Source organism: Oncorhynchus gorbuscha, linkage group LG15 (assembly GCF_021184085.1).
Source record: "Oncorhynchus gorbuscha isolate QuinsamMale2020 ecotype Even-year linkage group LG15, OgorEven_v1.0, whole genome shotgun sequence".
Classification (NCBI taxonomy): domain Eukaryota; kingdom Metazoa; phylum Chordata; class Actinopteri; order Salmoniformes; family Salmonidae; genus Oncorhynchus; species Oncorhynchus gorbuscha.
Window position 1 is genome coordinate 63,949,449 of NC_060187.1, and position 26,241 is coordinate 63,975,689.

General features: G+C 40.9%; 3 protein-coding genes across 14 annotated transcripts in view; 1 reads left to right on the plus strand and 2 right to left on the minus strand.

The window, feature by feature from the left end:
* The window catches only part of LOC123997733 (platelet endothelial aggregation receptor 1-like), a 40,396-nt gene extending 30,527 nt beyond the window's left edge, over positions 1 to 9,869 (minus strand). For 2 of the 3 annotated variants that reach the window (XM_046302236.1, XM_046302234.1), the window contains exon 1: positions 9,653 to 9,868. The gene's annotated coding sequence lies outside the window, so the exon portion shown is untranslated. Of the gene's footprint in view, positions 1 to 9,652 lie in introns of all 3 variants that reach the window. The other variant, XM_046302235.1, reaches the window with a different exon arrangement.
* Positions 9,870 to 16,780: 6,911 nt separating this feature from the next.
* LOC123997737 (G patch domain-containing protein 4-like) lies at positions 16,781 to 23,883 on the plus strand. Of its 6 annotated transcripts, none has more exons than XR_006832176.1 (5): positions 16,781 to 17,450; positions 20,107 to 20,213; positions 20,306 to 20,531; positions 20,649 to 20,720; positions 20,886 to 23,883. XR_006832176.1 is itself a non-coding variant. In XM_046302247.1 (4 exons), exons 3-4 carry the CDS (start codon positions 20,662 to 20,664, stop codon positions 21,337 to 21,339), a joined length of 513 nt encoding a protein of 170 aa, XP_046158203.1. In that variant the 5' UTR covers positions 16,781 to 17,450; positions 20,306 to 20,531; positions 20,649 to 20,661; the 3' UTR covers positions 21,340 to 23,883. The 6 variants fall into 6 exon arrangements, 2 of the variants coding, with proteins under 2 accessions (XP_046158203.1, XP_046158201.1); XR_006832178.1 differs by having other exon boundaries at positions 16,787 to 16,882; positions 17,215 to 17,450; positions 20,107 to 20,531; XR_006832179.1 differs by having other exon boundaries at positions 16,804 to 16,911; positions 17,215 to 17,450; positions 20,107 to 20,531.
* On the minus strand, positions 20,099 to 25,810 carry LOC123997736 (asialoglycoprotein receptor 2-like). Of its 5 annotated transcripts, none has more exons than XR_006832175.1 (7): positions 25,686 to 25,810; positions 25,382 to 25,446; positions 24,749 to 24,856; positions 24,362 to 24,667; positions 23,871 to 24,060; positions 22,682 to 22,809; positions 20,099 to 22,427 (listed from the first exon to the last, which is right to left on the minus strand). XR_006832175.1 is itself a non-coding variant. In XM_046302242.1 (7 exons), the coding sequence occupies exons 2-7, from the start codon at positions 25,395 to 25,397 to the stop codon at positions 22,283 to 22,285; spliced, it is 801 nt and encodes a 266-aa protein (XP_046158198.1). In that variant the 5' UTR covers positions 25,398 to 25,446; positions 25,686 to 25,810; the 3' UTR covers positions 20,099 to 22,282. The 5 variants fall into 5 exon arrangements, 4 of the variants coding, with proteins under 4 accessions (XP_046158198.1, XP_046158197.1, XP_046158199.1 ...); XM_046302242.1 differs by having other exon boundaries at positions 23,888 to 23,985; XM_046302241.1 differs by having other exon boundaries at positions 23,888 to 24,060.
* Positions 25,811 to 26,241: the final 431 nt, after the last annotated feature.

A 26,241-nucleotide genomic window follows, 5' to 3' on the forward strand; every position in this document is an offset into this window, starting at 1 on the left:
TCAAACATCCACATAAACACAGATGTGCACACACAGAGACCAACAGTGACTTCATGGAGGGCCTCACATGCCCTCCCCCACAACAAGTGTGTGCACGCACACTTTCCATCTCTATCCACTATCCCCTTTCCCTTGGTTGAATCCCATGCAGATTTCATACTACTAGTCCCATATGTTTGCTGCAGTCCCTTCTCCAGTGGCAAGGTGTGGTAGCAACCCCCCTCTGCCTTGGCTAACACTAAAGCAAACAGAACCATGGTCTCAAACAGGACACACAGCGGCCCTGATAGGTACAATAACACAGAGTTGGATGTTACAATATACCTTAGTTTAAGTATTTCTACAATACAGACATTGTAATTCCTAATATATAAGTTTTGGTGCAATGCAGATCTTTAGAAAAACTAAAGACATTTCAAGGAATAAATAAATACAGATTTTCAACATTTAGTGTAACATACACTGATCCTTCAGAATCCCATGGTTGAGTATCCGATTCAGTGTCCTCTTCAATAACACATGGTTCAAGCACCACACATTTCATGCCATGGGTATTTAGCTTTAAAGGCCTAATGAAGCCGTTTTATATCAATATTAAATCATTTCTTGGTAACAATTAAGTACTTTACTGTAATAGATTTCAATTCAAATGGGCAAAATTGTATATAAGCAAAAAACTATCTCTCAAGCAAAACATTTGCAAGGACTGTCTGGGAATGCTCAGAGTGGGAAGGGGAAAACTGAAAACTAGCTGTTATTGGCAGAGAGGTTTAGAACTTTCTTTGTTATTAGTCTATTAACCAATTTACCCCATGTCGCCATGGAAAGCCCAAACTCCCTCCCATGAAAACCTGCTAATTAGAAGGTCCTGTGTATATTGTATTTTCAACCAGCAACTATCAGGAAATACCACTGATCACATTTGTTCATACTTTTACATTGTTCGTTTCATAAGCTCTTTACAATATGATACAAAACAGAAGTTTGACTGCACTGGGCCTTCACATTTTTTTTTTACTTCACAGTTCCATGAAACTAAGAGCAATTTACGATAACAGACTATGACCGCGCAGCATCTGCTTTCGATTAAGACAACACTTCTAATGTAACTGCCTGGCAAGTTTATTTGCAGTCAGTGAGACAGGCGCGAGCTGGAACCCATTTGAGTAGCTGTTGGTATATCTTTTCTCTGTTACTGTTGTTGTTTTTCATCTTCTTTAAATCTACAGGATGAGTTCTGGGCATCGTTTCCTGTTTGGGGAGCAATAATGGTGTCCCATCTGGGCATTTATTTACCTCATGTACCCCCTAAATGTAAAAAGCCTGCAGGGTATGTGGTTCGGTCATTATGCATAATGCATGAAGAGACATAGACCTAAACACATGCAGGCAGATGTGCATCTACAGACTCGTCCCTCTGTCTGCATTATGGCTGAATGACTGCACATCAGAAAGGTACTGTGACATGCTAGCAAAAATAACTCAATGGGACAGTAACCAGGGAAAGAACTAAGAGTGGGATGCATATCATAAGGTACTTGTCTCTTTCTTTCTCTATCTCTACTACCTCTCTGTTTTTCCAGGAAGTTCAGTCTGGGCCAGTAAAGTCCTCTCAGTTAAACCCAATAGATTTACTGGCCTGCCTCTGGCCTTCGGTGCACTGCCTTTGGAGGACGAGGAGGAAATCTGCTCCTTATTAATGTGATTCTTTTATCGCAGCTTTTTCTTCACAGAACCAAAATATATCCCTCGTTCTGAGCATTTGGAAGTCAAAGACCAAACTCATTTTTTTTATTTTGTCACTTTAGAACTTGAGCCACGTGTGCTACCCTGAAGGTGAACCCTTAGAAATGTTCCTATCCTTTGTCTTTGCGACTATGCTTTTCACAGCTGTGGTGCTGTAACCTATTCCCAGACCTATAGGTGGCAGCATTACTTTTTTCACTTTGGCTCCAAAACATAAAAGCGATACATTCAGCAAAGAGTAAGAGGAAAATACAGCCATGTGGTCATTATGCAAAATGTAATCATATGGTAAAACAAATGCTTTGTGTCACACCTGCAGGTCTGCTCGACAGAACAGGAAGGCAGGGGGCGACCTGGAAACAAGGGCCAGATGCACACCACCGCCACCACACAGGACGTCCTGGGCAAATAACGCGGGGGGCAGGCAAGGAAGGAGAGGGGCCAGGAGCATCCCTTCCTCTTTGGGTATGATCTTAGCCCATCAAGGACACGGCAAACAAATGTAACACTTTATTTTCATGTGTGGAAAGTGGGAACTAATCAGTAGAGATCTGAACTTATGTAAAAAAATATAAAAAATAAGTTGAAGTGGAAATGCAGCATGCACTAATGGTAGCCTAACAACTAATAACTATAAATGGCTATAGCTGTGAGTAGGTACCAAGTCATTTCCTTGCAGTTAACACACTGTAAAAGTAAGTGTTACTGCTTCTTCCTTTCCTTCAGCACTACTTCAAAAGCATCCTTTAAATGGGGTCATCTTGATCATATACAGTGCCTTGCGAAAGTATTCGGCCCCCTTGAACTTTGCGACCTTTTGCCAAATTTCAGGCTTCAAACATAAAGATATAAAATTGTATTTTTTTGTGAAGAATCAACAACAAGTGGGACACAATCATGAAGTGGAACGACATTTATTGGATATTTCAAACTTTTTTAACAAATCAAAAACTGAAAAATTGGGCGTGCAAAATTATTCAGCCCCTTTACTTTCAGTGCAGCAAACTCTCTCCAGAAGTTCAGTGAGGATCTCTGAATGATCCAATGTTGACCTAAATGACTAATGATGATAAATACAAAGTTAAGTTAATACTTTGTAGCGCCACCTTTTGCTGCGATTACAGCTGTAAGTCGCTTGGGGTATGTCTCTATCAAAAAACAGCCCGAGCTCAGTGAGGTTGGATGGAGAGCATTTGTGAACAGCAGTTTTCAGTTCTTTCCACAGATTCTCGATTGGATTCAGGTCTGGACTTTGACTTGGCCAATCTAACACCTGGATATGTTTATTTTTGAACCATTCCATTGTAGATTTTGCTTTATGTTTTGGATCATTGTCTTGTAGGAAGACAAATCTCAGTCCCAGTCTCAGGTCTTTTGCAGACTCCATCAGGTTTTCTTCCAGAATGGTCCTGTATTTGGCTCCATCCATCTTCCCATCAACTTAAACCATATTCCCTGTCCCCGCTGAAGAAAAGCAGGCCCAAACCATGATGCTGCCACCACCATGTTTGACAGTGAGGATGGTGTGTTCAGGGTGGTGAGCTGTGTTGCTTTTACGCCAAACATAACGTTTTGCATTGTTGCCAAAAAGTACAATTTTGGTTTCATCTGACCAGAGCACCTTCTTCCACATGTTTGGTGTGTCTCCCAGGTGGCTTGTGGCAAACTTTAAACGACACTTTTTATGGATATCTTTAAGAAATGGCTTTCTTCTTGCCACTCTTCCATAAAGGCCAGATTTGTGCAATATACAACTTATTGTTGTCCTATGGACAGAGTCTCCCACCTCAGCTGTAGATCTCTGCAGTTCATCCAGAGTGATCATGGGCCTCTTGGCTGCATCTCTGATCAGTCTTCTCCTTGTATGAGCTGAAAGTTTAGAGGGACGGCCAGGTCTTGGTAGATTTGCAGTGGTCTGATACTCCTTCCATTTCAATATTATCGCTTGCACAGTGCTCCTTGGGATGTTTAAAGCTTGGGAAATCTTTTTGTCTCCAAATCCGGCTTTAAACTTCTTCACAACAGTATCTCAGACCTGCCTGGTGTGTTCCTTGTTCTTCATGATGCTCTATGCGCCGCTTTTAACGGAGACTGAGACTATCACAGTGCAGGTGCATTTATACGGAGACTTGATTACACACGGGTGGATTGTATTTATCATCATTAGTCATTTAGGTCAACATTGGATCATTCAGAGATCCTCACTGAACTTCTGGAGAGAGTTTGCTGCACTGAAAGTAAAGGGGCTGAATAATTTTGCACGCCCAATTTTTCAGTTTTTGATTTGTTAAAAAAGTTTGAATTATCCAATAAATTGCGTTCCACTTCATGATTGTGTCCCACTTGTTGTTGATTCTTCACAAAAAATATAGTTTTATATCTTTATGTTTGAAGCCTGAAATGTGGCAAAAGGTTGTAAAGTTCAAGGGGACCGAAAACTTTCGCAAGGCACTGTAGGTCATTCTATCATTTAAAAAAAAGATGGCTCAATATGGACTCTACTAACTCATGTGCTCGCTCACCTCTTATAAAACACAGGGGCCAAGCTGTCTCTTCACGCAAATAGTTTGTTTGTTCTGCTCTGTTTATCTGCCAGGGTGCAAAAAGAAAATGAAGTTAAAACATCCCCAGTCTCCCAAACCCCCACAAGTCCACATTCTCATAGCTCTTTCCCTCGCTCATCGCTGTGGAGCGCAGGGAGACGACAGAACTAGGACAAACAATAGGAAGCAGATAGGAAACATCTTGCCTGTAAACCCAGGTCTGCATTCCAACCTTCCCTTCCTCTGACAAGTAAACACATCTGAGGAGGGATTCTGGCGGGTAAAACAAAAACGATCCTCTACCAACACCATCATACCCATCCTGGCATTGCTGTATCCAGAATTTCTAAGAGCAAATCCACTGGGACGCTAACATAGTCTGTTATTTTGAATAATGGTGATGTTGACGAGGGATACTCTCTCATTCTGCATTTCTCTGTGACTAACTCTCCCTTTTATTACCTGACCTGAATAATGGAAATGTTTGTGAGCGGAGGGGATCTCATAAAATGCATGATGGAGAGCCATGGAGTCACTGCTCCACACAGCTGGTGGACGACTGGGTTGGCTGTAGGTCAGGATCTGGGAAAAACATCAAGTGGGGCTCTACCTATTCATGTCACTGGGGTGCCAAGCATGACATAACAGTTCTTTATTTTAGCATTCAGATTTCACATTATATTATAAATATGACCTATTATCCAACAGTTGAGAAAATAAATGGCTCTTGCTCCATTTACATAAATGACCTCACACCAGCTGCTGAAAGAAACGAAGAGTGGAAAAAGCACAGCCATTTTCTCAAGACGACTTGAGAAAGCAATGAGACGTTAAAGGGAATACATTTCCTCCCTCCACAGCTCAGGTTTCTGTTTGCTACAGCCTTCCTCTATAGACATGAAACGAGAGGCACCAGAACAGGCCCCCAAATCTTAATTACACGTCTCCACCACCTCCTCCACAATACCACCCTCCCTACCCAACATCACCCACCCACCCAACCAACCAACAACACAAGCAGCTTCAAAGACACTCACCACAGTACAAGTCCTCTGTGGTCACTCCATTAGCCATTTCCAGTCCCCTCCCCCCCGATCCTCTATCCAACTGTTCTTTATGAAAGTTTATTTGAGCCAGAGCCTATAGTAACTGTCCATGTTCCACAGCAAAACTGGTCCAAAACCACATCTTGCATGGCTGCAGTCGTATCTGCTCCAAATGATCTGCACGGCTGCAGAGCATATGGAGTTGAAACTTATACAATCATGTCGTAGGAATATTACATCTCTGTTACCTTCTTTTGAACGTGCCATTGCTTTTTGCTGTTTTCCATTACGATGATTTATCTGCACAAAAGACTGAAAAGACAAGATTGACCAATCATCAAATCAAGTCGAGTACTAATTTTAATATTGACAATCACTTTGGCAGGGAAAGAAATCCTTGGGAGGTTTATGAATCAACTGGGAGTTTGCTGTGTAGATTTGACAACATTAAATCTGCCAGACTACGATGTCAAAAAACCTTGTAAGAACCTCCCGGGCCCTCTGTACAGTACAACCATTAATCCACCTTCTATATAAACAATGTTTTGAGTCCATAAAGTGACATGTTTGGATAAAAAACAAGCAAGGATCCACAACTACAATCTCAACTCAATAACAACACACAAATGGTGTGTGGCCTGGTATAAACCTTTCATGAAAAGCCCTAGCTTTCAAAAGAAAACACATAGAGACCCAGTGTACTCTGTGGTGTTAAAATAAACTTTTACAAACAGAGGGTTTCTGCCATTTGGAAGATCAAATTAACGTGAAGTAAATATTCTGTAACTACCTCATCTCTACTCGTCCTATTTCTACCTCGGCTCTGGTGTGTCTGGCCAGTGTCATCCCAAATCAAAACATATCCGATGGCTCACCAGACCTCCATACTTCACCTCTTGGATGGAGAAACAGATGGTCATAGAAGGCCAGTCTGAGGAGAGCAATGGAGAAACTCCAGCTGTTTGATTGAAGAGAGGAATCTGTAGTTAGACCACAGACAGAAAAGAGATCACCAAATCTTCATACAGTACTGACTGATGTCAGTAACAGTCTGTAGACAAACAGACACGTATCCAAGAGGTGTACTGTAAATATGCAGAGCAGTATGTATGGACATCAGACAGAAAAATCCACACGGAATCTCGATTTATCCACTGGGCACACGCTGGTTGAATTCATTATGTTTCCACGTCAAACATCTGCTATCTGAGCAGCTAACCGATCGCTGCAGCTGTACATAGTCCATCGGTAAATAGCCCACCCAATTTACCTACCTCATCCCCATACTGTTTATATTTATTTACTTTTCTGCTCTTTTACACACCAGTATCTCTACCTGCACATGACCATCTGATCGTTTATCACTCCAGTGTTAATCTGCAAAATTGTAACTATCCGCCTACCTCCTCATGCCTTTTGCACACAATGTATATAGACTCCTTTTTTCTTTCTACTGTGTTATTGACTTGTTTATTGTTTACTCCATGTGTAACTCTGTGTTGTTGTCTGTTCACACTGCTATGCTTTTTCTTGGCCAGGTCGCAGTTGTAAATGAGAACTTGTTCTCAACTAGCCTACCTGGTTAAATGAAGGTGAAATTAAAAATGTAAAAATAATCAAATAACAATTCTATGAAATGGTATTGAACCAACGTGGAATAGATGTTGAATTGACGTCTGTGCCCAGTGGGTATCTAAAATTGTAAAGAGGTCAGCATACTACAGACAAATATCAATGTGTTTTCCTGAGGATTTTGGTGAGCTGTCTTAAAGAGCACAGTAGATGGGAGTTTAGGTGCTGTCAGGTCCAGGTGGCAGCGGCTTACTGTGTAAATCACATGTCCTATCTTTCATTTCCAGGTGTTGAGTGTTCATGTGTTTCTATGTGCAACAGCGCCAGGTTCTCCCAAGAGCCTCCATTCACAAGATCTCTTTGGGTACTACACTGGAGGATTTTAGGCCAGTTCGCAGTCCTAAGGTAAAGCTGGGTGAAAAACAAAGACATATAGCTTACCTTTATAGCAATAAGAAATAGCCATACAAAGAGTACAGTTGAAGTCAGAAGTTTACATACACCTTAGCCAATTACATTTAAACACAGTTTTTCCACAATTCCTGACATTTAATCCAAATAAAAATTCCCTGTTTTAGGTCAGTTAGGAGCACCACTTATTTTAATAATGTGAAATGTCAGAATAATAGTAGAGAGAATGATTTATTTCAGCTTTTATTTCTTTCATCACATTCCCAGTTGGTCAGAAATTTACATACACTCAATTTGTATTTGGTAGCATTGGCTTTAACTTGTTTAACTTGGGTCAAATGTTTTGGGTAGTCTTCCACAAGCTTCCCTCAATAAGTTGGGTGAATATTGGCCCATTCCTCTTGACAGAGATGGTGTAACTGAGCCAGGTTTGTAAGCCTCCTTGCTCACACACGCTTTTTCAGGTCTGCCCACAAATTTTCTAGAGGATTGAGGTCAGGTCTTTGTGATGGCCACTCCAATACCTTGACTTTGTTGTCCTTAAGCCATTTTTCCACAACTATGCTTTCAAATTTGCTTGGGGTCATTGTCCGTTTGGAAGACCCATTTGCAACCAAGCTTTAACTTCCTGACTGATGTCTTTAGATGTTGCTTCAATATATCCACATAATTTTTCTCCCTCATGATGCCATCTATTTTGTGAAGTGCATCAGTCCCTCCTGCAGCAAAGCACCCCCACAACATGATGCTGCCACCCCCGTGCTTCACGATTGGGATGGTGTTCTTCAGCTTGCAGGCGTCGCCCTTTTTCCTCCAAACATAATGATGGGCATTATGGCCAAACAGCAATATTTTTATTTCATCAGACCAAAGGACATTTATCCAAAAAGGATGTTCTTTGTCCCCATGTGCTGTTGCAAACCGTAGTCTGGCTTTTTTATGGCTGTTTTGGAGCAGTGGCTTCTTCCTTGCTGAACGGCTTTTCAGGTTATGTCAATATAGGACTCGTATGACGTCCGCGTGGTCCCATGGTGTTTATACTTGCGTACTATTGTTTGTACAGATGAATGTGGTACCTTCAGGCATTTGGAAATTGCTCCCAAGGATGAACCAGACTTGTGGAGGTTTAAGGACTTGGCCAATTTCTTTTGATTTTCCTGTGATGTCAAGCAAAGAGGCACTGAGTTTGAAGGTAGGCCTTGAAATACATCCACAGGTACGCCTCCAATAGACTCAAATGATGTCAATTAGCCTATCAGAAGCTTCTAAAACCATGACATCTTTTTCTGGAATTTTCCAAGCTGTTTAAAGGCACAGTCAACTTAGTGTATGTAAACTTCTGACCCACTGGAATTGTAATTCAGTGAATTATAAGATAAATAATCTGTCTGTAAACAATTGTTGGAAACATTACTTGTGCCATGCACAAAGTAGATGTCCTAACCAACTTGCCAAAACTATAGTTTGCTAACAAGAAATTTGTGGAGTGGTTGAAAAACGAGTTTTAATGACTCCAACCTAAGTGTATGTAAACTTACGACTTCAACTTTATATGTGTCATCCAAAGAGGAAATGTGCTCCACATAGATATGAAAGCCACTGGGTGAGACAGATCCGCCAGATCCATGTCCACGTTTCGTTGCCCTATGATTGTCCTATTTGGTATGTTTCCAACTTGACAGACTACACATGGAAGAGTTGAAGGTTAGTTGACTCAGTCACTCAGGCCGTGTCACAATGTGTCGCACACTGCTAGAAGTGACAACCACCTCATCTCCACGTTTCATTGCCATTAGTCATGACTCTTGCCTTGCCACAACATAGGCCTCAAGGTCAATTAAGATCTTGGAATACCCCAGAGGCACTTAATAAAATGAAAAGTGGCACCCTCTTTGAAACAACTTGAACGCTAAACCAATCAACTGCAAGCCTGATCAAACAATACCCATTAAGATGGCACTCTATGATAGTCAGATCATGCATTGCATATCAAGACTATAGGCTAATCCTTTTAACAAAATATGAATTGACCCGGTTTAGTTATGAAGACTGAGGATATGGCTATGTCCCAGCAAACATTAATGACAAGAAATACTCACAAAATCGGCACTCCAAATACAAATGTTCAGTATTCACGTGTTATTACTGTATGTGCTGTACTTCAGTGAAAAAAGCAAGACAACAGTATGGGAGAGAATTTTAAAAATCATACAGATCTAAATATGACCGCTACAGTTTGAATAATATGCAAATAATCAGGCATAATCATAATCTTGGTTTTACAATAGAGACTTTATCGTTTGTTTTCTAAACGCATATGTTTTCTGTACTCACCTGGGTGAAAATCATTTGTTGTTAATCCACTGTATTTGCGATCTCAAAGTAGGCTACCTCAAGATATTATAACAAATTTTCAGCGGTGCAAAATGAGTTCCAGATGAAGTCAGTGAAGAAAGAGCAGTAGCATAACTTCACAACTTCAGTGCATTGGTTTCAGCCGCATCCATCGGGGGAGGGTCTGTCGTCGCAGATCGTGGATTGAGAGGAGAGGCAAGTAGCGAATTGAAAAACTGTGACAGGAAAGAAGAACGAGAGAAGAGAGAGAGAGAGAGAGAGAGAGAGAGAGAGAGAGAGAGAGAGAGAGAGAGAGAGAGAGAGAGAGAGAGAGAGAGAGAGAGAGAGAGAGAGAGAGAGAGAAAGAGAAAGAGAAAGAGAAAGAGAAAGAGAAAGAGAGATACAAGTATAGAATAGTAAACATTTGATTGCAATTAGACTTTTCACAATAAACAAAAACGAAATTGGCAAATTGATTTATTATCTTGTTGAAGGCCTAAAGTATATGGTTAGTACATTTTCGGTGGTATTGAACTAATACAGCAGGTGATCACTTCAAAGTGCACATTGGAGTTTTATTCAATTCTTTGTCATACATGATCGCTATTCATTACTGTAGAGTAGTTTTAAGATCTGAAGAAGTGGATGAGGAGATATGATCAAGAATTTGTGGTTCAGATTGTAAGTAAGGACCAATCGGCAATGAATACTCGATGGGAAACTAAATAACTCATTGCATGCTAGGTAGACAGAACATCAGTTTGCTACGACTGGCTCATATGGAGGACAGACCGAGTACATCCGTGATATCATGTAGACGCAGTGTTTGATGAAGGCATCTTTAAATCATTTTTCACCACTGTACAGAACCAATAATTCAACATAGTAGGCCTGGTGTTGTAAAGGTTTAGTCATGTAAATGTACTCCTGTTGAAAAATGACAATATGCATACTGCACATTATACCTTATTTTCCTCTTCTTTCTTTCCCCTTGGGGTTTTCCCCTCCTCAGTAGGGCACTGAGTTTCAGGACAGGAATGTTAAACATGACCAGACAGTGGACACACGTTTTATTGACATTGGGTATTTCTGGCTCACAATATATGTTGCGACTGCTGTGCTAACCGTGTGTCTGGGTGGTATATAGGGACTGTACGGCAGCAAGAGAAGAGTCTCCTGGTAAACAGTAGGCTGGTGATGATAACTGGGGACTTCAGGACGTGGGTTTTTCCTACCGCCGAGTGTTCACACAGATAAACAGCACAGCATGGTGGGTTAATGGTGCACACATCCTTGTCGTGAGGAAACCAAGAGCCCAAGGAAGAAATAAAATGGTTTCCTGTAGGCTGGAGTGCCCAACCAGGGCCCTATGAGGCAAAGCCTGAGTGGACTCCTGTAGGATGGAACTAATCATGTCCACCTGCCGGAAGTGCACTAATTGAGCCAGGGGACACAGTTAGAATGGAACTGTAACCTATGTCTCTACACAAACTCAAAAGCTAAATTAAAATCAATTGAGCTCATGTCATGCAGAAATTCATGGAATAAGACAAATGACATATTATGTAAAGATGTACTTGATCATGGCCCATCTGTTGATTTTCAGATTGCTCTCTCTCTCTCTCTCTCTCTCTCTCTCTCTCTCTCTCTCTCTCTCTCTCTCTCTCTCTCTCTCTCTCTCTCTCTCTCTCTCTCTCTCTCTCTCTCTATCTCATATGACCCCTTGTGGGTTATGAAAGACTTACTCATGTGGCAAGCTGCTGCTTTAAAATATTGTGATAAATATGATATTAATTATAAATCATTGACATTTTCAAAGCATGATAAGTAAAACAATTACAATGTCTTCCCATAGGCTCCATTAATTATAAGAAACATGCAACATTTTTATAAACTCGGCAGGAAGTAACTGGCGGCAATGTTGGAGGAAATCATGGAAGGGAACGGAACTCCTCTCAGCGGCCAAGAAACCCTCCATTAATGGCGAGCAGCTAGACCAATTAAAGAAGTTCCATGATCTGCCGAGGGTATAAGTTGGAAATGTTGGGAAAACAGCTGTTGAGGAAAACATTATCACAATGCAATATTCTCTGGGGCCCTAACATGGGGTTTCTCCATTGGGGCCCTAGGAAGCAGGTTTGCAAGAACAAGGGGGCAGGTAGGCCCACTGTCAGAACTGTGACAGGCTAATCAAGAGTCCACTGTCGGAAGGATATAGGGTACATTCATTTCAAATGACTGTAGTTTCAAAACAGGAGGTTTGTGGAATCTTAATTGGGGAGGATGGCCTTGTGGTAAGGACTGGAACGGAATAGGTGTAATGGTATCAAATGCATCCAACACATGTTTTCCATGTGTTTGATGCCATTACATTAGCTCCGTTCCAGGCTTTGTTATGAGCCGTCTTCCCCTCAGCAGCCTTCTGTGAGTTTCACATATGTATTGGGTAAGGGTTGGTATTGGAATGGCAATGCAATACATTCTCTGTTCAGTTTGGCTGACAAGTACTAAATTTACCAATTAAATAATGATTATTTGCATGTTCAAAACCACTTCTAATCAACTAAAACTGGAAACAAGTTCAGAATGTTGCCGATTCTGCACATTGGGGTGTAATCATTAGTCCAAACCAGTGGAGGCTGCTGATGGGAGGATGGCTCATAATAATGTCAGGAACGAAGTAAATGGAATTGCATCAAGCATATGGAAACCATGTGTTTGATTTATTTGATACCTTTCCACTAATTCCACTCCAGCCATTACCACGAGACCGTCCTCCCCAATTAATGTGCCACCAACTTGCCACCAACCTCCTGTGGTCCAAACGAGAGTTACTATTGGACAAATTCCGCTAGGTCTCTCCCTGTTGCGTTCTGTTTGCTTCTGTTTCAGAAACGTAAAGAATACACCACAGTGTTTAGTCACTTGGTGCAACGCAGACAGGGTGGCATGAGTGGTGAAACAGAAGTCGTTGTCTGTTCTTTTGAGTTTTGATGTTGAGTCTTTGCCCGACAAAGTGATGTTAGTTATCCCGTATGAGCTTTTGTGCCTTACGTTGTTACACGTGTCAAGCCTTTGGACAGGTGGCAGCAGTGTGTAGGAGGGAGGTTCCTAGGTGTGAGAAGTGTGCATAAGGGCATAAGACAAAGGAATGTGTAGCATTGGGGAAAGTAGGGATATGTGCAATGGTGGAAAAAGTAACAAATTGTCATACTTGAGTACAAATAAAGATACCTTTTAATAGAAACTTACTCAAGTAAAAATGAAAGTCACTCAGTAAAATACTACTTGAATAAAAGTCTAAAGTTATTTTGGTTTTAAATATACTTAACTATCAAAAGTAAATGTAATTGCTAACATATACATAAGTATCAAAAGGTAAATTAAAATGTAAAAGTCCTTATATTAAGCAAACCAGGCGGCACCATTTTCTTGTTATTTTAATGTACGGATAGCCAGTGGCACACTCCCAACACTGACATAATTTACAGACGAAGCATGTGTGTTTAGTGAGTCCGCCAGATCAGAGGCAGTAGGGTGACCCGGGATGTTCTCTTGGCAAGTGTGTAAATTGGACCATTTTCCTGTCCTGCTAAGCAATCAAAATGTAACGAGTACTTTTGGGTGTCAGGGAAAATGTATGGAGTAAAAAGTTTTTTTTTAATCTTTAGGAATGTAGTGAAGTAAAAGTTGTCAAAAATAGCAAAGTAAAGTACAGATACCCTGAAAAACTTAAGTAGTACTTTCAAGTATTTTTACTTAAGTACTTTACACCACAGGATATGTGTTAATTGTAGGGGTGCCCATGGGACTGTGGATCAGAAATGTGCAGTGCGAAAGAGGCAGGTTGAGGTTTTCAGGGCTAGAGTGTAGAAGTTATCATATGCTGAGGCAGTGAAGAAAGTAGAGGAAGATGGGTCAAGGGGGAGGGACTTTGAGAGGAGTGGTGTGAGTACTGTAGTAGATCTGTACCAGTACAGAGGGATAGGCCAACAAGTGATAAACACTACCAGTCAATAGTTTGGATACACCTACTCATTCCTACTAATTTTCTTTATTTTTACTATTTTATACATTGTAGAATAATAGTGAAGACATCAAAACTATGAAATAACACATATGGAATCATGTAGTAACCAAAAAAGTGTTAAACAAATATATTTGAGATTCTTCAAAATAGCCACCCTTTGCCTTGATGACAGCTTTTCACACTCTTGGCATTCTCTCAACCAGCTTCATGAGGTAGTCACCTGGTTTGCATTTCAATTAACTTCTTGGTGACAGGGGGCAGTATATTCATATCCAGATCAAATGCATGCCCAAATTCAATTGCCTGCTACTCATCCCCAGAAGATAAGATATAAACTCTGAAGTTTCTAGAACTGTTTGAATCATGTCTGTGAGTATAACAGAACTTATGTAGCAGGTGAAACACTGAGGAAAAACCATTCAGATGTTGTTGTTTTTTAGGTCACTTTCTTTTCAATGGGTTTTCATTGGGAATCCAGATTTTTAAGTGACCTTCTTGCAGTTCCTACCACTTCCACTGGATGTCACCAGTCTTTAGAAATTGGTTGAGGTTTTTCCTTTGTGTAATGAAGAAGTAGTCCTGTTCAAAACGAGGGTCACTTCAAGTGTGACCAGAAAGGTAGCGTCAGTTTGTTTTCTTCCTGTGTTGAACACAGATCATCCCGTCTTCAATTTGATCGATTATTTACTTTAGAAAATACCTAAAGTTGTATTACAAAAGTAGTTTGAAATGTTTTGGCACAGTTTACATGTAACTTTTGAGATATTTTGTCGTCACGTTGCACAAGTTGGAACCAGTGTTTTTCTGGATCAAACACGCCAAATAAATAAATTTGGGATATATATCGCCGGAAATAATCGAACAAAAGGACCATTTGTGATGTTTATGGGACATTGGAGTGCCAACAGAAGAAGCTCGTCAAAGCTAAGGCATGATTTATATTTTTCTTTCTGCGTTTTGTGTCGCGCCTGCAGGGTTGAAATATGTTTTCTCTCTTTGTTTACGGAGGTGCTACTCTCAGATAATAGCATTGTTTGCTTTCGCCGAAAAGCCTTTTTGAAATCTGACATTTTGCCTGGATTCACAACACGTGTAGCTTTAATTTGGTGTCTTACGTTTTTTCTTTTTTCTTTTTTTTTCTTACATGTGTGATTTCATGAAAGTTTGATTTTTATAGTAATTTATTTGAATTTGGCGCTCTGGCTTTTGGCCAGGTGGAACGCTAGTTCCCACATATCCCAGAGGGGTTTTAACTTTAACAGTTGTGCCTTGTTAAAAGCGAATATGTGGAATTTCTTTCCTCCTTTAATGCGTTTGAGCCAATCAGTTGTGTTGTGACAAGATAGGGGTGGTATACAGTAGATAGCCTAATTTGGTAAAATACCAAGTCCATATTATGGCAAGAACAGCTCAAATAAGCAAAGAGAAATGACAGTCCATCATTACTTTAAGACATGAGGGTCAGTCAATGCAGAAAATGTCAAGAACTTTGAACGTTTCTTCAAGTGCAGTCGCAGAAACTACTAAGAAACTGTGAAAAACTGTCTCTCATGAGGACCGTCAGAGGGAAGGAAGACCCAGAGTTACCTCTGCTGCAGAGGACGTCATTAGCATTACCAGACTGAGAAATCGGCAATTAACTGCACCTCAGATTGCAGCCCAAATAAATGCTTCACAGGGTTCAAGTAACAGACACATCTCAACATCAACTGTTCAGAGGAGAATGCGTGAATCCGGCCTTCATGATCAAATTGCTGCAAAGAAACCACTACTAAAGGACACCAATAAGAAGAAAAGACTTGCTTGGGCCAAGAAACACGAGCAATGGACATTAGACCGGTGGAAATCTGTCCTTTGTTCTGATTAATTCAAATTTGACTTTTTGGTTCCAACCGCCATGTCTTTGTGAGATGCAGAGTAGGTGAACGGATGATCTCCGCATGTGTGGTTTCCACCGTGAAGCATAGAGGAGGTGGTGTGATGGTGTGGGAGTGCTTTGCTCGTGACACTGTCTGTGATTTATTCAGAATTCAAGACACACTTAAACAGCTTGGCTACCACAGTATTCTGCAGCAATACACCAACCCATCTGGTTTGCGCTTAGTCCCACTATAATTTGCTTTTCAACAGGACAATGACCCAAAACACACCTCCAGGCTGTGTAAGGACTATTTGACCACAAAGAAGGAGAGTGATGGAGTGCTGCATCAGATAACCTGGCCTCCACTATCACCCGACCTCAACCCAGTTGAGATGGTTTGGGATGAGTTGGACCGCAGAGTGAAGAAAAAGCATCCAACAAGTGCTCAGCATATGTGGGAACTCCTTCAAGACTGTTGGAAAAGCATTCCAGGTGAAGCTGTTTAAGATAAAATATATTTAGATTTGTTTAACACTTTTTTGGTTACTACATGATTCCATATGTGTTCATAGCTTTGATGTTTTTATTTTACCTTTATTTAACTAGGCACGTCAGTTAAGAACAAATTCTTATTTTTAATGATGGCCTTGGAACAGTGGGTTAACTGCCTTGTTCAGGGGCAGAACGACAGATTTTTACCTTGTCAGCTCAGTGATTTGATCCTGCAACCTTTCGGTTACTAGTCCAACACTCTAACCACTAGGTTACCTGACACCATTATTATGTAGAAAATAGTAAAACTAAAAACCCTTGCATGAGTAGGTGTGTTCAATCTTTCGACAGTTACTGTATGCTTCAGTCAGATTGGAGTTTTTGCATTTATAGCAATGATTTTCAACTGTACTGCAGGGATGGAATGTAAGTCGCAGAAAAGTTGTGGTGGATGCTACAGAGAGATATTTAGGTGTAAGAGACTTAATGTCAGAAGGGTTACAGGGTGTATTGAGTGGTGGTGACCTGTCCTTTCAGGCTGTTGGCCTGAAGTAGCCTAGATATATTTAAATAGTGGAGTAGGGTGGTGAGTGTAGGGTTAGATGGTAGGGTATTTGGTGATTTGTTTTTATTTTGAATTTACAAGCAAAGTACAAGGGAGTTAGTTATACTCCAGTCTCGTAGGTGGCGGTAATGGAACATTTATTGGATGCCAACTGCCGTTAAACCTCGTCGAAGAAGAACAAGAAGTTTAGTATTTTCCGGTGTCGTGTCAGCGTGCTGAATTTATCTCATGGTTTCAATAGAACTGTGAAAACGTTTTTGTGTATCTCTTTTGAACAACGATGTGAGTCTAGATAACCAGACGAGGTGAAAGTAATTAGTTCCATTACTCCGGTCGTTGTTTATGATTTCATTTCCAGCCCTTATTAGCACAGTAACGTTAATGACTTGCATTCAAGTGTAAATGTTCTCTTAAAACTTCCTAGCTAACGTTACTATTGTTAGATTAGCTAAACCCAAACTGAACTTTGTCTGAGCAGTATTTTTGTTTTTTTTTGTTATTGCAGACTTCCAAACGGGAATTTGTGTATTATATTTGAGGAAATAGTGTATTCTTTGTGCATTACTGTTCAACTATCTAATTAATACATAATTGTATGTTCATTTCTTCGGAAGTAAATGGCAGAGACTGTTAGGGGAAGGAGCCGTGGACTGAAGTTTGCAGAGCAACAACTACTGTTTCAGTATGACATGTTGGATAAAGGAATAAAGACAGACACCAATGTCAGGTTCAATAGCCTTGTTTGTGCATTGTACAAATCCCTACACATGGAGTCCGGGGAACAGTCCGGCTAGTCGAATACCTATCAACTAGACTCGGTAACAACTACTGCGTCGTGGCTGGGTACAAGGTAACGTTAATGTTAGATTTTCAAGAATTGTATTTAGTAACAGTATAGTCAATTAATGATAGACAATCTGTTAGCTAATGAACATCGATTACGGACAGGAGTTTCTCAAATCAAAGTTTATTTGTCACGTGTGCCAAATACAACCTTACAGTGAAATGCTTACTTACAGTGTAATTTCTAAGTTAAAAAAATGTATTAGGTGAACAATAGGTAAGTAAAGAAATAAAAACAACAGTGAAAATAACAGTAGCAATGATAATATATCAAGTGTAACGTTATACATATGTCAGCTTGAACTTAGTAGGCAGGGCGATTTTGGTGATTTAAATCCATCACAGCACATTTTTGGACTCATTCAGCAGTTTTTTTTTAACCAGATTTAAGTACAATACCATTGGAATTTAATGTTGAAAGTTAAATTTATATTCCTAAAACTTGTTAAATGATGCTGTTACTGCTTCCTTTCCACAAGCCATTTGGATAAATAGCCCAATGTCAAAACAGTTTTAACGTGTCCAAAACAATACCCAATATGCAGAAACCGTGTATCTTGAAAACCTAAACATAAAATGTACTATCATACATGTGCAACAATTAGTAATCATATTACTTGTATTTTGTTATGCACCAAAAACCCTGTTTTGACTGGTGGCAATAAATCATTGATATCGATTCGGGGGGGAAATCGGGTACGCCCTGTTGAAACTAAAAACACTGGAGATATTTTTACATCACCTGTAGAAGACAGTGGGCTACATTGGGGTGATTCATTTTGATTTGAGGTTTGCCTAAACAGAAAAAGAAACCCAACACATTTGTCAATCACTCATATCGAAAACCACATGGAATAATGTGTACATCACTGAGGACAATGTTGTAGGTGACTGCTAGCTACAATTGTTGAACAGGGGGTAAACAAGTGTTGAACAGGGGGCAAACGTTTGGAGTGTAGCGCTGTTTAAACTAACACTATTCAAAGGCCACACAGAATCTTGGAATAACCTGTATATGGTTGGTTAGATGAGAACTTGTAGAAGGCTGATATCTATATTTTGGAATGTCGGACGTTGATTTCCGGAAGCTGCATCACAAAAAAAGAGAACAAACTACTTTCTGTTAACCCAAATGTTGTGATTTGTTTAAGTTATCACGACCCATAGGACATCAACAGTGATGACGGTTGGCTGATATTTAAGTGATAGTTTGATTGTCAAATCCATTGGTGTGGCTAGAAACTTTATTATAGAGAGACTGACCCAAAATTTTTCGTGCCATTTCATTAACGCCGCGTTCTGCGCATCCCAGCACGTGTGTACAAAACCAAATATATTGATCTGGTTTTAAGTAATCAATCTTGTCTTCGTGATGACTATATTCTTTTATACTAACATCACCAATCTGAGGTTAAAGGATATGTAATTCCACTAAATAAACTCAGCAAAAAAAGAGATGTCCCTTTTTCAGGACCCTGTCTTTCAAAGATAATTTGAAAGGATTTAAACATGATTTCCCATGCTTGTTCATTGAACCATAAACAATTAATGAACATGCACCTTTGGAACGGTCATTAATTAAGACCCAAACAGCTTACAGACGGTAGGCAATTAAGGTCACAGTTATGAAAACTTAGGACACTAAAGAGGCCTTTCTACTGACTCTGGAAAAACACCAAAAGAAAGATAGCCAGGGTCCCTGCTCATCTGCATGAACATGCCTTAGGCATGCTGCAAGGAGGCATGAGGACTGCAGATGTGGGCAGGGCAATAAATTGCAATGTCCGTACTGTGAGAAGCCTAAGACAGCGCTACAGGGAGACAGGACGGATAGCTGATCGTCCTCGCTGTGGCAGACCACGTGTAACAACACCTGCACAGGATCGGTACATCCGAACATCACACCTGCGGGACAGGTATAGGATAGCAACAACAACTGCCCGAGTTACACCAGGAACGCACAATCCCTCTATCAGTGCTCAGACTGTCCACAATAGGCTGAGAGAGGCTGGACTGAGGGCTTGTAGGCCTGTTGTAAGGCGGGTCCTCACCAGACATCACCGGCAACAACGTCGCCTATGGGCGCAAACCCACCGTTGCTGGACCAGACAGGACTGGCGAAAATTGCTCTTCACTGACGAGTCGTGGTTTTGTCTCTTCGGGGGTGGTGATCGGATTCACATTTATCGTCAAAGGAATGAGCGTTACACCGAGCCCTGTACTCTGGAGCGGGATCGAGGTGGAGGGTCCTTCATGGTCTGGGCCAGTGTGTCATAGCATCATTGGACTGAGCTTGTCGTCATTGTAGGCAATCTCAATGCTGTGCGTTAAAGGGAACGATGTCATCCTCCCTCATGTGGTACCCGTCCTGCAGGCTCATCCTGACATGACCCTTCAGCATGACAATGCCACCAGCCATACTGCTCGTTCTGTGCGTGATTTCCTGCAAGACAGGAATGTTAGTGTTCTGCCATGGCCAGCGAAGAGCCCGGATCTCAATCCCATTGAGCACGTCTGGGACCTGTTGGAACGGATGGGAGGGTGAGGGCTAGAGAACTTGCAGGTGACTTGGTGGAAGAGTGGGGTAACATCTCACAGCAAGACCTGGCAAATCTGGTGCAGTCCACGAGGAGGAGATTCACTGCAGTACTTACTGTTCACAGGTAAAGGTCTTTGTCGGCAGAAGAATGGTATGTGAGGCTAGCATAGTGAATGTGGCAAGGGAGGGGTGGGACATCTTCTAATTTGGAGAAATAAGTCCTCAGAAGGGGTGAGTGAAATGAAAGAGTATTTTACCACTAACACACACACACACACACACTTACATTGGGCCTAGGCTACATCTCCACCTTTCTGTTGTAGAATGGTGTGCAGGTGAAGAAGTTGGTTGAGGAGGAAGAGGAAGGAATGATTTCCAACCAGCAGCCAACGAAAGCCATGCTGGGAAGATAAACTTTATGGATGCTTTGTGAAGGTACAGATAAACAAATCTAACTGGAACACACTTCCATATCTGTGCCAATGAGCCCTCTTGATAGTACAGCTCTGACGATGAAGACCAGAGACTGGAACTCTCCAGCACCACCAAGTAAGAACCGCACTGCCCAAAACCATCCACCACCATACAGGGATTAATATAAATTTGAAGGTTATTTGTTTTCATATCAATGTGAAGATTAACGACAGTGGTTTTATGTACTCACAGGGTTAAATAATAAATGTTATTTCCCTTTGACGCTGACCTGGTGAAGGCTTGTGGAGGACGCACCGCTCACAAGTAAGTAAGTTGCTTGTCACCAATAAGTTTGTAATAAACCATAAACAAATCACATGAATGTGTGTTCTATCTTGGTGCATGCTGTTCGTGAAGGGCTTGAACCTGGTCTTGCACGTCTTAATAAGGAAGCTAAACATTGTTTGTCCCTATTCCTGTTCGCCACAGAGGAGCCAGATACGGCCTTACCATGAGTGCCAAGCTAGCCAGACTGGAGCAGCAGGAGCAAGAGTTCATGGCAAAGTATGGCAAGAAAAACCAACTAGCGGCTGCAACACCAGATAGCGTCACCACCGTTACCCAGCCAGCTGCCCAGATCCCCGAGGATGAACTGAAGGATGAGACCCGGGGGGGGAGAGGAAGAGTCACTGAGGACACCCGTGAGAATGTGGCTGAAGAGAATGCTGATTCTGCTGTCGTCTACAGAAGTACCAACATGGAAATAAAGGGAAGTTCAAAGGAGAACACTGGAGAGGTGGCAGTGGTTCCTGTAGAGGAAGGACTATTATCTTCTGTGGAAGATAATACAACAGACAACGCTCAGCCAACCAAGAGGAAACGTTCAAAACAGAGGAAGGTGTTGGAAGAGGGCGAGAGCTGTCATCTAAATGGAGAGGTGTGAAACTGCTGTCATCTCTATAGGGAGTTAAGCCGGAGGTGGCTGTGAAGAGGCTTCAGAGGGAGAAGGTGCCACTCGGCAACAGACTGACTCAGACACTACTACCAAGAAGAAGTCCTCCAAGAACAGAGGTGGCTATGGTGGCTGGGGAGATGGAACACTCTGATAGAGAAACCAACCAATCGGAACCTGGTGGACTCTCCTCCAAAAGAGAAAAAGAAACGGGATGGAGCAATAGAGGAAGTGAGAACTGTGTAGGAGGAACCTAAAATAAAAGGTCAAAAGAAAAAATGCAAGGAGGACAAGCAGACAGTAGAGGACAGGTTGCATGATGTATCGGACTCCATACCTCTAAAAAAATAGAAGAAAGCTAAACAACAGCAACCAGATTGATGAGGACTAGTTGGAGAGGAAACGGGTCAGGGATTTGGGTCAGCGCTCTAATAAGTCTCAGACACATGAAACCATCTAATGAAGTGAAGTATATTTCTAATTAACGCTCAATGGCCATTATTGCAACACCATGCAAAAAGGATGTTTTGTTTCTTGTCAACATATTTATTTGTATGGAAAAATTCAGCTACAGACTATAAGAAAATATATATTTCAGCGTCAACTGGTGTTTTTATACTTGTCTGGTGGTCTTGTATTAAATATTCTCAACACGGCTGTTTTAAACAATGTGATATCAACATCAGATATGAGGTTGCTACATTTGAGCACAGTAATGCATTTTCTTTGCTCAAATAACTTTCCTTACTACTCTGAGGTACATTTACATGAAGTGACAATTAAAGCTGCTGATTTAGAAGTATTGCATCGCTTATAAAACAGCAATTATTAAAAAATAAATAAACGGAACCTATGAAAGCCCTACACAAGTGTTCTATTTAAGAATTGTTATACACTGCTATACAATATTTTTTTTGACTGAACGTGGCTCAATTTATCCTGACCATATTAATGCTTTACTCTCACAGATCCATCGGTTTCTCTGGCCACATGATGCAGCATTCCAATTAGCCAAAGGTGCATTGTTTGGGTTAGTTAAAGCACAATCGCGACCCCATACAGGTTGAATCTTCCAAAACCTGTGAAAGGAAATCCTACAATGAATGAAAAAACAATGATTTAAGGCTGGATTCAATCTGTATCGTGGAAGAGCCACGTTAAGATTCAAAGGTAATGGTTTCCAATTGGGCCGGCATGCAGCGTTGACCATGAATGCAGTCTGCAAACGTGGGAACATTGATTTAAAATTTTGTGAATCTTCTGCGGTGCCAATTGAATCCAGCCCTTAGTGAAGAATTGTTTTAGGCAACATGCTTCTTTGGAATGTCCTTACCCATCAGTCAGATTCTGATTACGTCCATCAACCCAAAGCCATTGACCGTCTTCTGCTATGTCAGTCAGGCCGATCCAGTACCCATGATCTTCATCATAGTAGGCTTGAGTGTTGTTGAGAATGAATTCCTGAATGAGAAATGAAGGAAACCACAAGTAGATATAAATAAATACAGGATACATTTAACAGTAATCCACAGTTTTGTGAGGCAGTGTGACTTGTCTAAATGTATCTTATCTGGTGCAAATGAAAGATAATACAGTATGAAAGTATTTCCTGTTGTCAGTCCCCTACTTTTTTGAATGGGCTTCAAGTTTACATAATTAAATACACTGATTGCACATTAGGAACACGTGCTCTTTCCATGACAGACTGACCAGGTGAAAAGCTATGATCCTTTATTGATGTCACCTGTTAAATACACTTTAATCATTGTAGATGAAGGTGAGTAGACAGGTTAAAGAAGGATTTTAGGCCTAGAGACATGGACCGTGTGTGCCATTCAGAGGGTGAATGGGCAAGATTTTCTGAAGTGCCTTTGCATGGGGTATGGGGGTATGGTGGTAGGTGCCAGGTGTACCAGTTTGAGTGTGTCAAGGACGGCAAGGCTGCTGTTTTTTCCCCCTGTGTTTATCAAGAATAGTCCACCACCCCAAGGACATCCAGCCAACTTGACACAACTGTGGAAAGCATTGTCCACATGGGGCCAGAATTCCTGTTGAACGCTTTCGAACACCTTGTAGAGTCCACGCCCTGACAAATTGAGGCGCAACTTAATGTTTGGAAGGTGTTCCTAATGTTTTGTACACTCAGTGTATTATATATATATATATATACACACACACACACACAATTCTATTAAGTTGTTGATTAGCTCATAGCCGATTCCTTTTATCAAAATATTTGATGCTCAAGAAGTACGACACATTGCCAAAAGTTAGAAAAGTCTTATTTGAAGCCCATTCTTAGCCTACAAAACGAGACAACAGGAAGTACCACTTTCATACCGTATAACAAGGAGCACAGTTGTAGCAGTGTTAATGAACATCATGTTATGAGGATGTTTCCATGAACATTCAGTAGCTATATATCACATTTTAATATGGTTCCTATTCCTACTTTTTGTACATTTGTATTGCTTGAGCAACCCTTTAAAGGCTGTGTGAATCTCCCTTATTAAAGCATTTACCTGTAGTAGTGTCCTACCTGTTCCTCTTGATTGCCTATGTCAACCAAATCGGCATTGTTGTTTTTGCAGTGCTGTCTGCTTCCTTGCCAGGTCCTCCAAAGGTGACCGAAGGGGACTTTAATGTGCAGAAACAGGTAACAACTGGATTGGAACAGCACCCAGCCAACTTGACAAGGTTTGCACTCTCTATCTGTGCAACATGAAACATGCAAAGTAATAGAATAATATTAATATATACCATTTAGCAGATGCTAAAAAAAGCGACTTAGTCATGCGTGCATACATTTGTTCTACGAGTGGTCCTGGGAATCAAACCCACTATCCTGGCATTGCCATGCTCTATCAACTGGGCAACAGAGGACCACTACGACCAGCTACATAGTGTTTTTGACATTTAAAGTAACAATGTATCATTGTGACACATTCTAGACCATCAGCATATGAAACAATTCAAATGAATGAGGAAATATTAACAAGGATGGAAACTTTACCTTTGGTGTTGGCATCTTCATATGGGCAGTAGTTATCAACTGGGAAATTCTTCAACTCAAATATGACCCCAAGAGTCCAGTTGAGCCCATCCCTGTCTCTTGACAAGTTCATCCTCTCTGCCTTCAATTGTTGGTTTTCAGTAGACACTTTGATGTAATCGCTCTGCAAAATGTGATTGGCTACACTCAGCTTGCAGTAGAGATTCATTAGGTCCTGATTGGCTGCCAGTAGGGATATATGCTCATCTGTTAGCTGCTCCAGTTCCCTCACCAAATTTGTGTTGTGCTCTGAGAGGGCAGTGCTGACTGTGGAGAGAAGGACATGTTTACTCAACCTGCACCTCTCCAAATTCCATATTATGATGTCTTTATGATGCACATACTCACAGTAGACACAGAGAGGTAAAATGGTTGACACCAACAGGACACAAAGAACCCCCAAACAGAATGCCACTCCTCCAAAGGTTTGAGAGTGGGGAGCAGGGCCCTCCTCCACTAGGAATAGCAAAGATAGGAGTGCATTATAGCTACATTTTAATATGCTTCATTAGTGAATCTGACAGTATGCTATTATTCGAAGGAGTCAAATAATTGAACAATAAGTGGTGGATATTGAGCTCTTATTTAAGACATGCTGTGGCAGGACCAGGTTGACTGAGTGCACCTTGCCTTTACTTCAATATATGGCATATGTTCCTTCTTTTCCCCTTATTTCGTGGGATAGGGAGATTATTCATTCATTTTTACACAGAGGTACTTGATTAAACCTTAATTTACAATTAATTTGGCATCAATGTTCTCCAACATAGAATTGGTAAAACATTCAAATAATCTGGAATAAATAGCTGCCATAACCGGCTTGCTTGTTTTAAGCATCAATCAATTTGAACATTTAAAAACATGGCAATTTAAGTAAAACCGTTTTATTGCTAGGTCTGGCAGTGAGAATGAGCTGAATTGGTAGAAATGCACTATAAGAGAGTAAGATAGATGAAGAGAGAAAGAAATGCGAAGACTCACCTTTTGGTGAAGACATTTTTTATTTTTTTTAAACCACTGTAGAGTAATGCAGCTCTTCTGGCATCCTTCAGATAAAAAGACAGTCATAACCAACATTGTCTGAAATACATGTGCGACTACTGTTAAAAAGCATTCCTTACTACAGGACCTTTCAACAGGTGACTATCAGGAAAATAAAGAAAAATAGCTCTCTGTCTGCATTGATCTGTTTCATTTAAAGCAAACAGTCTTATGTTTCATCATTGGACGCCTTTCCTAAGCGCCTTTTCTTTATTTCTCAGTTTATTTAAATGTATTTATTTACCTGTTGAAGTGTCCTGGAATGAGGAAGGCGTTTTGGGATTCCCTTTTTGTTTCAAGCTGGTCTGAAGCGTGATTCGATACGCTTTATTTCTACAAGTGCGACTACTGTTGTTATCCCCAATAGGATCTGTATAAGTACTTCTGGGTTGACTCTGGTCTGCATTAATTACTCACAGATAATCTCCACCCAGCCGGCTCTCTGTCACTGTAGCAATTGAGCCTGGCGATGAGGTTACTTCACAGGCAGACATTTCACTGTACAGATTCACACGTCTGACTCAAAAGGGGAATGTATGTTTACGTGTCATGATGGTAACATTGCTGTGTGCTACTCAATATGGAAAGCTCCATAGCTGTGGGAAGCAGAAATACGATTGTCTTTCATTCCTCTCTTGTTTTAGGGTGAGCATATCTCTGAAGACTTGCCATACCCTCCAGTCACTGATTGATTCTTAAAAAAATAAGTAGATCGAGCCACATTGACTGGTTACTATTTCAAGGAAATTCCCTGACTTGCTAAGATGTCAGAAAATGTAACAGTTTTCCAATTTGTCTGC